This window comes from Cupressus sempervirens, chromosome 10 (assembly GCF_028749045.1).
Source record: "Cupressus sempervirens isolate cs-2001-9-10 chromosome 10, ASM2874904v1, whole genome shotgun sequence".
NCBI classification, from domain to species: Eukaryota; Viridiplantae; Streptophyta; class Pinopsida; order Cupressales; family Cupressaceae; genus Cupressus; species Cupressus sempervirens.
Genome location: NC_143127.1, coordinates 685,375,745 through 685,393,641, shown reverse-complemented (window position 1 = coordinate 685,393,641; position 17,897 = coordinate 685,375,745). Strand labels below are relative to the sequence as shown.

Sequence of the window (17,897 nt, the reverse complement as noted above, 5' to 3'; positions counted from 1 at the left end):
TACAGAAACCTGGAGGAAAGAGTCAAAGCTTTGGAGGAGAGGTTTTTCACCTTCTCCAAGTTTGGACTTAAAGTTACTCATGCTGTTGCAACTACCCTCCAATTGCTAGCACAAGAGAAGGAGGAAGTTGGCTTGGACATGGAGGACAATAAATTACTCTTTATGTTCTTTGCTGACGACTGGGCCCAAATTCTTCTTCATGCAAGAGGAAAAGGGAAAAAAGAAATCTAAGTCTTTTTTTATTTTTGTTCAGTTATGGGGTCCATGGATCCAAAGACTTTATATACTGTTATGACAGTTATAGTTTTGTTGATTATCAGCTGTAATTATGTTTTTATTAGGCCTGGGTGCCGCGTTAGACTTTGGTTAGTTGCTAGGGTTCCTTTCAGGTTCTAGCTCTCTTGTTTTAGGTTCTTATCTCTGACTGCTGGTTCTCCTGTTCTTTTTGTCTGTTTTTGCTACTGGTTGGTAATGTGTTGATTACCAGCCTTTTGACCGTTAAGGGCCGAATCCCTTGCTTTTGGTTGCTTTTGATTTCAAAAACTTATCATTTTGAGAGCATTTATAACTTGGAACATTTAGTCAAACATTCTGAGTTTTTCTTTACCACATAATACATTCTTGTTTCTTGACATATTAATGATGTATACTCCATTCTAAAATCTCTAGAAGTACAAAAATTATACAATATTAATCTATTATTTATTTATTAATGGTGCAATAAATATCTGTATAATGTCAGTTTTATATACTTCCTTCTATTATATATATCTTCAAATAAAAATTCTATGAGCTACCCTTACACCTCCTTTCGGTGCAGGTGCTAGTATATATTATATATTAAAAAACATTTCACTCCGCACATAGCATGCGTGTACAAACCCTATCAGTTACCTATTTAACCTTAGGTAGTGATTATGATATTGTGGGCCGGGATGAGTCAAATCGCTTAATAAGTACAGCACCATAATCATAACAATCGCCAGCCCACCCACTACTGCAAGATGGGGGGATATACCTACGTCAAATCAGTACAATCAGAGTAATTGAAGACCATAGAATGTTAAGTATAAGTGAAACTGCAAATTAAATTGAAAAGCTGCAAAGAGGCTCATTGTCTACTGCAACACAACAGAGCAATGGAGATCTCTGAATCTCTGAACAATAGGTACTGGTTTTCTTTTATTCTTTTTTCTTTTGTTTGGCTTGGTGGGGTTTTATTATAACGTGTTTGTTTAATGACATTAAACCCTAGAAAATGTGAAATTCAGATGGTGGAAGGAGGAGACGGTGGCGGTTGTAACAGGGGCGAACAAGGGAATTGGGTATGCAATTGTTCATCAGTTGGCAGAGCAAGGGATTTGTGTGATATTAACTGCAAGAGATGAAGAAAGAGGTATGGCTGCAACCAAGGCTCTTAATGAACAAGGGTTTCATAATGTTGTGTTCCATCAGCTGGATGTGCATGATGAGAAGAGCATCCATACATTGGCCAATTGGGTGAAACAGAAATATGGGAAACTGGATATACTGGTAATGTATTATATTGCCCTTTTCTGCAGTATTTACTTATCAGATCCTTTTTTAAAAAATATTTGTAATTTGTTCTGTAGCAGTATTCCTATTTTTCCCATTACCCATCCTCTCCGTTGATACCCTTTTTACAGATCCGATTCCTTGTGAACTAGGATTGTTCTGTCTGAAACTAGGGCAAAGTTTGTTATCTTAATATTTAATTGAGTAGGATGTAGACACGGTCTTAGAAGCAGCATAGAAAATGGAGGATTGGAAAAGAAGGAAGATGCTTTTGAATGGTTTTAATAATAGTAATTAAGATAAATTTAGCTTCTAATTTTGACATTTTTATGTAGAAGTCTTCTTTCCTTTTGGTCTTCCTTCTTCTTACTATCTTTTAATATCATGTTTGTATCCCTCTGCTTCACTTTCTTCTTTCTGATTTGAGATATCAAGATATAAAATATATACAATGAATTTACAATCTTATTTTAATACGGATTATAGAAAATAAATCTGTTGTATCTGTCTCTTGAATTTATTTGAAGGCTTTTTTTAAGATCTGAATCCTGTTAAATTGTTTCAAATTGTATTTAATTTAAGTTATTTTAATTACCTCAAATTTAATTTTTGAATTTTTAATCTCCTTATTCAAAGGTCTCCTTACTTGTTTTCATGGCCTTCCTTCCCCTTATTTCTTACAGTTACATCCTATTCCTTCTCTTTCTGATGGGAAACATCAATGAAAAACATAAAGAGAGTTGAACAATGGAATACTACTATCAACTATTTGAAGTTTTCTAAATAATTAAAGAAATTGGTTTTATTTGTGTTTTGAATTTAACATAAGACTTTAATCAGACATCTAACTAACATAAATTTAACATCTAATTTTATTTTCTCTCTATTTAAATATGTAGCTCACTGTTTTTAGTCCTTTCTTTTCCCTCCTTAAAACTGTGTCTGCAGCCTATTCCTTCACTTTCCTGTTCTTGGTCTGAAATATACATATAAAAACATCCACAATAGATCTAGAAACAATCTTATTTCAACATGAAATGTGCAAAATTAATATCTACTAAAACCTGATTGTATTTGTCTTTTTAATTCATTTTAAGAGTTTCTTCACGTCTAATACTTTACTAAAATTTTTCAGATTATATTATATTTAATTTTGTTTAATATATCTAACATCAATTTATATTTGTCTTTTTAATTTATTTTAAAAGTTTCTTCACATCTAATACTTTACTAAATTCTTTCAGATTATAATATATATAATTCTGTTTAATATATCTAACATCAATTTTTATTTCATTTTTTTTTAATTAAGAACTGTGTTAGGTGATTTCTGATGCTACTTTTTATTTCTTTTCCCAATTTAAAACATCAATGTAAATTATGCATAACAAATCTGAAAGCACTATGATTTCAGCATAAACCATGGAAACTAATACCAACCATTGTAATTTTATTTATTTTGATATTAGCTAACTACAACAGTCCATTCCAGTACAGATTATTCCTCTTTTCAGTCCATTTGGAATATCATGGTATTACTGATGAACCCTGAAAATACCCTGACAATACAGGTGAATAATGCTGCAGTAATAGGGCTTGAAATAGATTATGATATTGCCATGGCCAACAAAAGCAATCCTACCATGTTATTTGTAAGTACTTTTAGTTAACTGGTTTATTATCATGGAATTTGAGATCCTCTTATTAACAGTTTACCCTGTGCAACAAAGACCTCTCCTGAAAAAACAGTGGAAGGAATATCTGAGTCATATGAAAAAGCAAAGGAGTGCATTGAGATTAACTATTATGGCACTAAAAAAATGGTGGAAGCTTTTCTGCCTCTTATGAAACATGCCAGTGAAGGTGGTGGTAGAATTGTAAATGTATCTTCTCGTGCCGGGGTCCTAGAGGTAAGTAAATTCTAAATCAAAGTATTATTTTTAAGTATGTGTCATATCTTATTTACAAATTTCTGTGTGTCTGATATTTATTACAGTACATTCCAAGTGAGGCTCTTAGACAGCAGCTGAGCAACCTCAAAGATTTGACAGAGGATAGAATAGATGCATTCCTCCAAGAGTATCTGAAGGATTTTGAACATGGACTGTTGAAAAGCAATGGTTGGCCTGTTAAACATTCAGCTTACTTCATTTCTAAGGCTGCTGTTAATGCTTACACTCGTCTTCTGGCTCTCCAGCATCCTGATTTCTATGTGAATTGTGTTCATCCGGGATTTATAAGCACTGATATAAATTTACATGCGGGAACCCTTTCAACTGATGAAGGAGCAAAAGGCCCTGTTATGCTAGCCCTTCTTCCTAAAGGCTCGCCTTCTGGTCAATATTATGATCAAACAAAAATAGCTAGCTTTGATGTCTTACCTAAGGTAGAGAGTCTATAGCTTAGAAACTGTTTTTCTTTTTCTTTTTAATCTATAGCTTGTCACCAGGCGAGCTGGGGCAAGACTAGCAGAAAGAGTGCATATTAGAAATTGTTAATACCTACAAATTATGTTTAATGTTTTACTACTTTCAACAACTCCTCCTACTTTGTAAAACTGTAAGTTTGTCTGTCCACTATTAATGAAATGGCTATGTATATTCAGAATAAAACTTAATTTTTTAAATTTATTTTTTAAAATAATTTGAAACTAACTTAAACTATGAACTGAAATTGTTTTTAGTAAATAATTTAAAATATTTTGTTTTAATATTAAAATTTTATTTTCTTATTATTATAATAATTGATAAAAATGTAAATTTACGTAAATATCTTAAAATCATTGTAATATTTTAAATGATTTTTAATTTGAAATTTAAATCTCAATATTTATCTAAAGTTTATATCATTTTCAGTTATATACAAATCTTACGGCTGGGGTTTCATGGGCACTTGCTTCCTTAAAAGTAGAATGGATTTACATGTGACTCCATTTTAAAAATTAGCCCCTAAATTCAAGGAAGATGATTGCCTTATGAACTTTGAAAATAAAAAATATATATTTCTTTATAAAGGGGATTATTTCATTTTTAGTGGGAAAGTGAAGAGTAAGAATGACAGATGGAAGAAATTAAAGCTTTAGCCCCCTCTAAAATATTACCATGGAGCCACCTACTCCACAAAAATAGAGCCCAAGCCCCTCCCATAGGATCCCCGCCTAATTAACTTCTAACTAGTTAATAAAAAATAAGAGTTCAATTTGATTACATACATTTTACTAGTTAATTAAAAATAAACACTTAATTTCATTACAAATATTTTACTGTATAATTAGCCCCATTTAAAATGAGCATGAATAATTATTCTTGGGCATGAAAACCTTGAGGCTTCACTTAACCACATTATAAAAAATTAATCATTAAAGGGAGAAGATCGGTGAACTCTTGTTTTTTTGGGAACACATAGCTTTCACAGTCATTTACACAGCCGCTTACGAACTTCATTGTGGATTTAACATGGGTGTTCTCAACATATAATTCTCCATTTGCGTTTTCACTACCTCAGCACTACGTTGGTAATGGCTTTCATCATAATTGTGCATTGGCTTTTTTCTATGGTATATTTGGAGGCTTTTAAGTGGCTATTAAACATTCATATTGACATTGTATTTGTCTGCAAGATTTAAACATATGGAATGTTATTGTCTTTTTAAGACCACAATCATAATATGAGATTTCTTCAATTGAAAATTGATTAGTGAAGATAAATAGGTCTTGAATTGATGTAGCATATAAAAAGTTTTAATATAGTATCAGAAGGATGTATGCACATTTTTATAATTTATGTTTATATAATTTCTATAATTAAATTCTATTGTGGAAGAATTTTTTGAAACCAAGTTTTTGGATCATGTTCCATGATCTATCATAAAGACAAAAGAAAGTTCAAGGGGATGAATCATATGGTATCAAAACCTAAACCAATAGAGTCAAAGTCAACAGGAGGTTAAAAATTAAACCTTGTATCTCATCCATTGAGTTTTCATATCTTGATTATTAGATTTAGAGATTGAATTTTTCCAACAAACCTAACACATTTGAAAGAATAAGAGAATGTCACAACTATATGTTGAAACAATATATCATTAATAACCTTGACCAAGAATCTAGTCTTCTAGGTTGGGTCTTTTCAATTAACGACAATGGCAAGAAAATTGGGAGACACAAGCTATGGTCATCTGGCGAGTGTAACATGCAAAAGTCAAAATGGAGATCTCCAGCGTTGCAAGTTTGTAGAGAAGGATAGAGACACTAAGAGCATGTTCCCATGCCACTGCTTAGCTTATTTTGGTTAGCAATGGTTGCTCAACTTTTTTAGGAAATAGTTGTGGAGCTAGTGACCCCATGAATATATATTTTGCTGCTTAAAAATAAGCAGGGATTTTGAAATGTAAATTAATTGATTAAATAATAATTTTATAGACAAAAAATAGAAATAAAATCTTAAAAAATAAGAGGGAAATGAGTTTGTGGAGCCAAATTTGGCAATAAGCAACCACTGCTTATTTTCAGCCCCTCCTCTTTTCCTCTAGCTTAATTTCAATCGCTAAATAATAGCTGCTCCACCAAAATAGCTAAAGATTCTAAATAATCCTTTTTAGACAATTTTAAATGTACATGGAAACACTTAACTACTTAAATTTAAGCACAAAATCCACTTAAGCAACCGCATGGGAACACAAGGTAAGCCAAGCATATCGATGCATAGGGGAGGGAATCTCAGGGACTTTCACAAGATTTTCTCAGGAAAGATGATTGTGCAACCGACAAAACCATTCATTTTAAACCCTAGATTTTTGTTGCAACAACCGCATCAGAATAGTCCTGTGAAGCATAAATGGGGGATACATTCCTAGCATAAGAGGACTCGAACAAAAAATGTTGTTCTAGACATATGTTGTGGTACTCCATCGGGCTCTCCTATTCAGGATACTGTTACTGACCTTGGTAATGGTGGTAGGAAGATGCACGCAGGGGATAAGGTAGGATGTGGTTACTTTGGTAAGCAACCATCAGATTGGGATAGGGAAGGCAACGGGCTTCATATTAGGCAATTAGCTGAAATACAACTTGGAAAGAAAAGGTTTGCAGTAAAGGTCAAGACATGTGTAAAGATAAGGAAACTAGAAATGGTCCTGTGTGTCAAGAAGGGCGAATACATCTACCAGACCATATAATCTTACTGCATGTAGAATGGCTCAGACAGACGACATTAATAGGTAAGTTTTCGAACAATTTCTTCAAAGTTACAAAAGTTCTAGATTGGGCGAATTCATTTTGGAAGGGATTCAAAGAGGGGTATTGCATAGACTGTGAACATAACGCCTTCATTATGTTATTTGAGTCCAAAGAATTTAGAGATAGAAGTGCACAAATTTAAGGGGTGGTTTTCTAAGGGTTTGGGCCTTGTAACTATACCTTGGGTTCCTAACTTCAAGCTAGGACCTGGAATATTTCCATTTCAGCCCCAATGGATTTCATTCCCATCAATGCCTTTGGAATATCGAGACCCTCAAATTGTAGAAAGGTTGGCTAACAACCTAGGCATATTTGTAAAGCATGATTTAACAATATATGAAAACTTAAGTCATGAGGTAAGAGATTGCCTACTTGTTAGTAAGACAAGACAATTACGAAAACAAATTATGATTAATTCCAGATCAGGCTCTTGGGAGTAGAGCATCATTGTTCAAGGGGATGAAATTGTTCACAAAAGTGTAGATGTACTTGGTCACTTTAACTCACAATGTCAACATATCATCCAAGATGAAATTTAGGTTTGTAAAGACTTATCAACTGACCCATCCAAATGCTCTCCTAGGAGGTGACAAATGGGAGCCTCAGTGGCTGCTCAAAATGGGGAAGCATTATTGCATAATGAGCCACACTTTGATAGCTTAATAATAAGAAATTAACAAGTAAATTATTTTCAGGAAGTAGATTTTTTGTCAACGGTGTAGGAGATGATATGTAGGTTATTTCCTATATTTAGAGGTTTGGGGAAACATTAAGAAAAACAATCTACTAGTATTTGCCCAGCCTTGTGCTCAACAAGAAAGTTGTGAGGGTCTTAAGTGTATGGATACACTGGTTCAAGACATTATGTTTCATAGGTCCCCTATCCACAAGTTGCCAAAACCTACAGAGGCACAATTAAATAGTATGGCAGATGAAATGTTATCTAAATTAGCAACATACATGATTCGTGAAATTGTTGTTGAGGAGGGTGTTTCTTTAGAGGATGTGGTCCATCCACTGATGGTTGAAATAGAAGGGTCTGATATGAGTCAACTTCTGAATTTGGAGGGAGAGACAACTATTTTTCCTACCTGCAAAGACAATGAGCTAGGTCCACATGCCTCTCTACTAGTACCAAGTCAGGAAAATACTTCCATTCATTATGGAAATCCCCAGGAGGTTCAAGACTTGGAGCTTCTATTGACCAAGGAGGCAGATTTAGACACAATAAGGAAAATTTAGACACAACACGTATGGGACTAATTGATGTTCTAGTGATGGTCATGAGTGATAGTAAGGACATTTTTGACTATACTAAGTTGTTGTCATTATTAAACACTCCATTGGAGGTAGTTAAATGGAAGAGGACTTCTAAACCTCTAGGAAGACCAACAAAAATTTCCAAAATCAGGGAAGAAGTGGTAGCAGGAATCCAAAAAACACTTGATGAGAAGTTTTCATCAACCAAAAGAATGACAAGGAGAATAAGAGGTTCTCCTTGTCAGCCATGAAAATCATATCTTGGAATGTTAGAGGCATTAATGCCTCTGAAAAGAGACTCAAGATCAAGCAACAACTTGATTCTTCTAAAGTGGATATCATTTTACTGTAGGAGACCAAACTGTCACAAGAGGCTTATGGAAAAACAATGGGTAAGTGGAGTGCTTGGAAATCTTTCCATATACAAGGTCAAGGGGCCTTAGGAGGATTGGGAGTGCTTTGGAATCCCAAATCAATACAATCACAGCTCTTGGGGCAAGATGCTAATTGGCAACTATTGAGAATTTAGAGTTTTCAAATATCGTTCTATCTCATCAATGTATATGGCCCAACACAAATGCTTGATAAGAAGAGATTATGAGATATTTTAACACAAACTATCCAAAATCAACAAGATTTGAGTTTCATCTTTGGTGGAGATTTTAACACCATTCTTAATATAGCATAAAAACATGGTTGTATTAGCCTCCCAATTAGATCAATTCAAGAAAAACATGACACAACCTTTTATGGCATAACCAAACATCATCAATTCTAACAAAAAGACATGTTGCATCTTCCTTAATCATAGTTTTTTCACCTTTTCTTATTAGATTTCCAGTAGTGTCATAGATCTTAGCAGTTTTGTTTCCAAATTCAACTTTGCAACCTACATTGCCTAACTATGACACACTCAACAAGTTGTAGTTTAATCCTTCAACATAGTATGCATTATCACATGAAATTTTCTTTGTGAGTTTAATAAAGCCTTTTCCTTTGATTTGACATGGAGCATCATTACCAAATCTAACACTAGTTCCATCATATTGAGTAAAGGTAATGAACTTACTTTTATCTCCTGTCATGTGATGTGAGCATCCATTGTCTATGATCCACTTGTCATTCTTGTTCACACAGGTAACCAATGTTGTTGCTTCATCCTCATCTTTATCTGATTCATCCTTCATGGCCACATAGACTACTTCATCATCATTCTCATCAGAATCTTCTTCAACAATGTAGCATCTCTTGCCTTTTTCCTTGTAGTCTTTACTATCATCTTCTCTCTTGTTTCTATACTTGTTTACTTTTTTGTAGTTCTTCTTCTATGTACATCTTGCAACAATATGACCTACTTTATTGCAATTGAAACATATGATAGGGAGCTTATCTTTGAATTTACCTTTGCCTCTATGGAATCTCTTAGCCAATAGTGCTTCTAACTGTACCACATCTTTCTCATCTGCGCTGCTATCACTAGACGCATGTTTTTCCTTTCTTGTCTTCTTGCTTGATGTCTCCTCCTCAATGTCTTTTATTGTCATCTTGGCCTTGAAAGTAGATTCAAGGTTCACTAGTCTGTAGTTATCAAAGTTGGACAATTCAAATGCAGTAGATCTTCTCACTATTCCTTCAAAGGTTAGTGTGTTTCCTTTTACACACCTTAGCTCTTGGATGGCTGAAACTCTAATAGCATAGATAGGGAGCAGAGTTCTTAAGTATTTTTTGATGACAGTTTCTTCTTCCAATTGACCACCTAGACTTCTTATTGCACTTACCACTTCTTTTATTCTTGTAGCATATTGAGCAACATTTTCTCCTTCCTCCATTTTCATATCATCAAACTTTCCTCTTAGGCTTTCTCTCTTTGCTCTTTGGAATCTGATAAGGCTTTCCACATCTTAAATGTAGTGTCACAATCTTTGATGTCATCATATTATGCATAACTAAGTGCAGAGGCAATCTCCAACGTTGCTTGATTGTGCTCCTTCCTTTTGCTCAAATCATCTATAGTAAGAAGTCCTGCTAGATTTACATGCTCTGTTCCAATTGAAGTTTGTGCATAGTCACCTATTGATCCAAGGTGCAATTTCATTAGACTAGATGCCATGTAGCAAAATTGTCTTTGTTGAGCTTGGGAACTTCTCTTTTGGACATCTTGATCTTCCTGCTTCTAGTACCTTGAAACTAAATCAATAGATGCCTTCGATACCAATTGTTAGAAATGCTTTAGAATAACTGAGAAGGGGGGGGGGGGGGGGAGGGGGGGGTGTGAATTAGTTATTCAAGGTCCAAATGTCCTATTCAAACTTTTTCAGTAAGTATAGTGTGCCCATTCAATCATTCATTCATCCAGGCTTTAACTTTTCTAACCAACAAGTTACTGTAAATCAACATGCAAGCATAACACATAAGAAATCAACACATAACATAGTGATTTACATGGAAACCCAATTTGGGAAAAACCACCAATAACATGCTACTCAATTTTCACTCTTTTGAAGTGATGCCCTATGAAAGGCCCGCCCTGTTAAAGGCTTTACAAATGGCTATTAAACCAACCTAAGTCCATAGGATTTTCATATCTAATACAATTGCTAGAGAGTATTAGAAAATCTTTGACCTAACTACAACATACAACTTAACTTGTAGATCTCAGATCGTTTCTCAGCTCATACCAAATGCCTGGCCTTTAATCTCTGCAACTCTGATAGCTTGCCCTCCTTTCAAGCTTAGTCTCCTTGAGTCTCCATGTTCAATGTACTAGTGCAATCATCTCTTCATGACCACTTATAGAAGCAGAGCCTCTGTGCTCTTCCTTCTCCTAAATGTCTTCTCCTTGACACCCTTCTAATCACTTCGTAGCTTGGCATTTTAGCAAGAATAGTATCAACAACATTTGCTTCTTGGTCTATGACTCCTTAAATAGAAGTCTTGGAGTTCTTTTTTTACTTGATTCTTCCATTCTTTAATTTCAATTCATATGGATTAGGTAGGATTTATTGCATCTAACTCATATTTTGTTTCCTCTAGAAACTTCTTGAATAATCCTCTTGAATTTGCCTAAATGATTTACATAGAATTCTGTGCCACCAGCTCATCATCCTTATCTTTCAACTCATTCACAAAATTCAAGATAACCACTTTGTCGGCTCAGATTTGGTGAATCTTTGTCATTTGAAATAATGCAACAACTCATCACTATTGAAATACTGGTGCTGAACACATACTGAGTTACTTGGCATCAACTGTGTTTTTCTTGATGCTCGGCACCTGAAGATCACTCGGCACCAAGATTTTCTAATGCTCGACACTTGAACTTCACTCGACGCACACTAGCATTTTCTATTACTTGGCTCTAATTGAGAATTTGTTTGGCTTCAACTAGCTTGCTTGGCACTCACTAATGATCTTAGTTTAAGCTTTCCAGTCAACCTTGTTACAACTTATTCCTCCAATGTTTCGAAGTGTGACCAACCTCTATATCTTTGAGTATGTTATCAATTCATCATTTAACCATTGTCTTAACTGATCTGTGCACTTCATTACAACATCATAACTCAACCTTTCCCTTAGGTACTCTTGTTACATCTTGTTGATCAAATCCTCTTCATCAATCAACTAAATGATAGTACTTGGATCTTATAAGAAAATCTCATTCTTACAAATAGTAGGTTTGACATCAATGACAAAACAATGATTGAAAACATTCTTTTAACAATAATCTTCCTTCTTTGCAACAATCTCCCTCTTTGATTTTCAACAATTAGTCTTTTCAGTTAGATTTCCAACATATGATTCATCTATTTTAAATAAATAATTAACTTTAATAAAATATAAATTTCATTGATATGGCGATATTGCCATCCATATTAATAATAAAATTTAATTACGAAACATGAAAATTTAAACATTTTGAAATATTAAAATGTAAAGCTATTATGGAACATTCAAATCTAAAATATGCATATCAAAACCATTTAAATAAATGCAAATCTAAAACTAATATGAAACATGCAAATCTAAAACTAATTTGAAACATGCAAATCTAAAACTAAATTAAAACATGTACATTGAAAATATGAAAACAAAAAGTATTATCAAATATATTAATCAAATAGATTTTAAATGTAATTCTAAATCTAAATCAAACATGCAAGACTAGGCAAGAGCCTTCAATGCATCGGTAAATTGTGAGCCTTTTATCAGGGAGGTCTTGAGTTCAAATCTACTTACGATTAACACATAATAATAATTAACCTTAACAAGAATAATAAATAACCTAGACTTTGGTCATTTACCTATTAAAAAAAACATGCAAGACTAAAATATTAAATGCAAATCTAAACAATCTTGAATGCACCTCTTCCTTCCTACAAAAATATAAAATTAAAATGAAATGAGGAGCCTTTGTTTTATAACTTGTGAGACTCTATATCCCACAATCGACATCTCTTGATATTCTACGAATTTGTTTCAATTTTTCTTGGTCCCCACAAATAAAACATGAATGTGCATGCAAAAATATATTTAACAAAATAAAAATATATATTTAAATTTTCAATGAGATTATTTTAGCCTCTTTTTTGCCTTGTTTTTTCAGGACCTTTTTTTGTGCCCTATTTTGGACCCTATTTTTTAGGTCCTATTATTTCCGACCTCTTATTTCAGCTAGCATAAAATCTATTTTGACATATTCTCATACTGGACATTTGTGTCACCATTGTATAGAATGCCTCAACGTAAAAACATAATGCACATAGAATGTGAATTATTTGAAACAAAAACTCAAAGAAATTTGTCTAAAAAATTGCCTTATTTATTGATTATCCTCAAAATTATTTTTGATAAAGGTCTTAGAAACTCTTAAGAGATGCTTTTAAATATAAAGTGAACGTTTTAGAATTAAATACTATTCACCTTCTTTAACTATTTTAAATACTATTAATGTTGCATGAAATTTAATAAGAAGCAAGATGGTTTACCTCCTTTTGTCATCCACCTAATCATTTTCAAGTCAATTTTCTTTTATATCATCTTTTGCCATTTATGTTGTCTGCCAAACTTTGAAAATTTATTTTAATTTAATAGAAGTCCATATCAATTTAAGAACTACCAGCATATTTTATCAAATTTTATTAATTTTTTTTCATTAGACTTTTTATGACCACCAAATTTCTATTACCATATTTTAATTAATATATTTATCAATCATTTTACTTATTTATTTAATAACTCTAAAAAATGTCATATCCATATTTATTAACTTATTAACTTATATTTTATTTTATGAGACATTCAAATTCTATTTATAAACTCAGCCACTTTATCAGATTATTTATATATAATTAAGTCACCTTTATTTACATGTAAATAAATCATTGTCTAAATTTCATTTGCTAATTTTCCAATCTCATGAAACTTTTATATATTAATATCAAGACATAGTATATATAAAAATAAATACAATAGTTTATTCATGAAATTTTTGTGTTTATTTGAATAAAATATCTATAAATTTATATTAATTCTTTTGAAATTAGATACCTCTGACTTATTTTACAAAAAAATTAATTAAATTTTTAGTATGCTACTTCCTTAATCAACCTAAATATATTATAGGAACAACCTTGTTATTTCTTTTCAATGCTAAACATCAGCATTAATTGAAGTCCACATTAAATCACTATCATGACAATGGCACCTGGCAGAAAGTTGATGAATGTTTTCTTCTGAATTAATCCTCCTTTATAGTGGAATAAGCTATATACATGTACTGCATTGGCCGGCTGATGGGTTTTAATTTATTTGCAAGTAAAAATTTTTTTAAAGTGACATAAGACTTGCGTCTGAAATTACCTCAACCTAAACCATGAAAATACTGAAGAATAATCTATTCAACTATGACCACAAAGGTCCAAACCTCATAATAATCTTTTTCTTAACAAACACTAAACATAATAAAGAGGTTTGACATTTTTGTTTCCTTAAAATATTCTATTACCATTTTCTTGATGGATTAAGACGGAACCTTGATGGAGAAATTTACCTACTAATTACAATACCAAAGACTCAGTAATCTATTCAACCATCCAATCACAATTCCAAACCCTCCCACACAAATGTAACCAAGCAAGATCATTTTGAGTGAGTCTCAACCTCAACAAACCTTTCGTTTATAGCTGAATAGACTGCTTAGCTACCCAGGTTAAGGCCCTTAAAACTGGGTTAAAAGGATGTAAACAAACTCATTGTCTAATACACAGGATACAAGACAGCCATGGATAATTCTGAATCTCTGAACAAAAGGTACTGCTTTTCTCATCTCTGTTTTCTTTTTGGTGGGGTTTCGTCATCTTGTGCCTCATAACAAGTTGTTCTCGCCAATCGAACCAAACCTCCAATCTTTTTTTATAAGATTTTTTAAATAGATTTAACCTGGGACAATCTGATATTCAGATGGTGGAAGGAGGACACAGTGGCGGTGGTGACAGGAGCGAACAAGGGCATTGGGTATGCAATTGTTCATCAGTTGGCAGAGCAAGGGATTTGTGTGATATTAACTGCAAGAGATGAAGAAAGAGGTATGGCTGCCACCAAGACTCTCAATGAACAAGGGTTTCATAATGTTGTGTTCCATCAGCTGGATGTGCATGATGAGAAGAGCATCCATGCATTTGCCAATTGGGTGAAGGAGAAATATGGAAAACTCGATATTCTGGTACAATTCAGTTCATTTTTTTAAATTATAGATGGTGAAGTATGATCTAAAATATTGATTGAAAATTTGTTCGGATAATTAAAACAAAAAAAACATTTGTTAAATTCAATATCTTCAATAAATATTCTAGTATTATGGCAGATTCAAATCCATTTCTATTTGCTTTAACAAGTTTAACTATCAAATTTCAAAATTTTCTCTGTCAAATTCATTTAACTTTCTCCAATATGCTTAACTGTTACATATTTCACAAATTCAATATCGCTAACTTATTTCAACATTAATATACAGTTGTTTTTCATGTAACCAAGTTTACTTAATATCTTTTAAATATTCATGAATAACTTAATGTTGTAGGAAATTCAAATCCATTTCCATTTGCTTTAACAAATCTTTCTTCTCAAATTCATTTAACTTTCTTCAATACACTCAACTGTTACATATTTTACATACCCTAGTTATACTTAGATCAACATGGCAATATAATTCTTTTCCTTAGAACCAACTTGTTTTATTATCTTTCATTATATTTGTTTTCTCTGGATCAGGCATTCATAGCTTACTACAACATTGCTATTACACCCTTGATCATAAACTTTTCAAACCCTTAACCATGAAATTTTCTTTTATTAAAGATTCCCTAGCTTTCTCAAATGTTAGAATTTCTTTATTCCTCTTTTCAGTCCACTTAGGCTATCATGGTATTACTGATCAGCCCTGAAAATACAGGTTAATAATGCTGCAATATCAGGCCTTACAATAGATTATGACATTGTGAAGAAGAACAAAAGCAATCCCATCATGTTATTTGTAAGTAGTTTTTGCTTACTTTGATTATATATTAAGATTTCATTTAACTTGAGATCCTTTGATTAATAGTTTAGCCTTGTTTACAAAAGACTCCACCTGGAAGCACAGTGGAAGGAATATCTGAAACTTATGAAATGGCAAAAGAGTGCATTGAGATTAACTACTATGGCAGTAAAGGAATGGTGGAAGCATTTCTGCCTCTTTTGAAACTTGCCAGTGAAGGTGGTGGTAGAATTGTAAATGTATCTTCTCGTGCTGGCGTCTTAGAGGTAAGTTTATAATCAATTCTAAATATGTATATTATCATCTCAAATTTATAAATACATTTTAATTTGCATTTGCTTATCAAATAACATCTTCAGTAATACATATTAACATGCAACACCTCTTGAATCAAGTATTAATCTGTCTATTTTCATTTGTTTGACATTTGATATAGTTTATTCCAAGTATGACTCTGAGGCAACAACTGAGCAACCTCCATGACTTGACAGAGGACAAAATAGATGCATTTGTACAAAAGTTTTTAAAGGATTTTCAACAAGGGATGTTAAAAATCAATGGCTGGCCTATTTCATATTCAGCCTACTTTGTTTCTAAAGCTGCACAAAATGCTTACACTCGTCTTCTGGCACACCAACATCCTGATATTTATATAAATTGTGTTCATCCAGGATTTGTAAAGACTGATTTAAATGTAGATGTAGGAAAACTATCAATTGATGGAGGGGCAAAAGCTCCTGTCATGGTAGCCCTTCTTCCTCCTGGCTCACTTTCTGGCCAGTACTATGATGAAACAGAAATTGGTGACTTTAATGTCTTACCCAAGAGGGATGGTCCATAGGGTTAAAATAGGTAACAACTTTAGATTTTTTTATTTTATGTTTGACAGAATAAGGATATATACACGTAGTGGTATAGCTTAATATAAATATTTTAAATCATAATCTATCTCATGGAATAAGTACATTAGTTAAAGAAACTATGATTTTTCTTCTTGGAAAATACTATATATTGAATAAGGTTAAGAATGTGTTTGTTCAAGTTCCTTATTAATGAAGTTTCTTAATTCGTTAAAGGCATTATATTATGTAGTAAATTATAATAAAAATATAAAATTATTTTCAAATTATCTAGATAGTCGTATTGGTATAATTTGTGATGTTTGTAATAGTATATTATTTTAATGGTTGAATGTGCAGATTTATGTTATCCTTTTTAAGCTTTGTGTTTAATTATGAATATTGTTTTGATATATTGAATATAATAAAATTCTTTGTGAAATTGGGTCTCTTTCCCAAAGTATTCAATGAATGCTGTGAAGCATATTTATTGTAATCGGCCTCATGTGTAATCTGTAACTTGTGAAATTGTTGTATAGAGATACTCTCAAAAGACAATACTCAGTGTAAGTTCAATATACATTATGTATTGGAGAAATCCGGATGAATGTTTTGTGTAACAAAAAAATGGGAAAGGGTTTGAAAGGGCAACTGAAGGAAAGGCATCGACAAAAGTAATACCAATTGAAGGACGAAGAATTTGAACATCATCGGGGATGTTGGCAGATGATGTTTTCCTCCACTTTAGAATCAGTAAAACTGAAGTCTATCAGTTAGTGCGTGTTGATTTCTTCATTGAATATGTTGTATTTCTCCCACCGTTCATGGTTAAAAAATTATCTCCACCAACAGCAGTTGTAACCGTTTGTTGATCATGTATTAGAAATTAAAATCCGAAAGTTAAGGGGGGTCCGTTATTTAAAACTAAGGTCAAGTTAGAGTAAAAACATATATGATTGGCAGAAGTTTAAGTCTGTAGTCTAGAACTTCTCAAAAACATATTCTACATGAGCACGATTCTATAAATAAATGTAACTTGATTTAGAATAATCAATCAATAATATATTTAGTTTCTGTTGTAGCAGATTTAAGGCGGGGTCATATGGAGTGGGCTTTCTTTAAAATAGAGCGGGTGACTCAGAATTTTTAGGAATATTGAATGGTGAGGGGTCTTATAACTAAAAAAATTCAGCTCCTAAATTTAAGTCAGGTCCAAGAGTTTTAGAATGAAAATAGTATGAGATTTTAAATTTATTAATTAGCTTTGATGGAAAAATAAAGGAATTGTTCACATGTGGTAACAAATTCTCTAAGCTTATGTGACTATTTCCAACCCCACCCCATTTTCCCAACCCATTTCTACCTCCTCAAATTGAACTGGCTGAAAAGTTGGAGCTCCTATTTTGCGCCCAACACCCCCCTCTCCCCACCCCCCGCCTCCGCCCACCAACAAAACAAACAAAAATCATGAGGTCGCCCGCTCACAAAAGT

At 32.8% G+C, this 17,897-nt stretch overlaps 2 protein-coding genes across 2 annotated transcripts; both read left to right on the top strand.

Moving 5' to 3' along the window:
- Nucleotides 1-1,101: 1,101 nt before the first annotated feature.
- On the top strand, nucleotides 1,102-4,148 carry LOC149535698 (short-chain dehydrogenase/reductase 1-like). Its single transcript, XM_089807874.1, has 5 exons — nucleotides 1,102-1,168; nucleotides 1,272-1,533; nucleotides 3,108-3,188; nucleotides 3,267-3,446; nucleotides 3,533-4,148. Exons 1-5 carry the CDS (start codon nucleotides 1,140-1,142, stop codon nucleotides 3,935-3,937), a joined length of 957 nt encoding a protein of 318 aa, XP_089664000.1. The 5' UTR covers nucleotides 1,102-1,139; the 3' UTR covers nucleotides 3,938-4,148.
- A 9,979-nt stretch (nucleotides 4,149-14,127) lies between these two features.
- On the top strand, nucleotides 14,128-16,546 carry LOC149535697 (short-chain dehydrogenase/reductase 1-like). Its single transcript, XM_089807873.1, has 5 exons — nucleotides 14,128-14,342; nucleotides 14,493-14,754; nucleotides 15,484-15,564; nucleotides 15,654-15,833; nucleotides 16,004-16,546. The coding sequence occupies exons 1-5, from the start codon at nucleotides 14,314-14,316 to the stop codon at nucleotides 16,406-16,408; spliced, it is 957 nt and encodes a 318-aa protein (XP_089663999.1). The 5' UTR covers nucleotides 14,128-14,313; the 3' UTR covers nucleotides 16,409-16,546.
- Nucleotides 16,547-17,897: the final 1,351 nt, after the last annotated feature.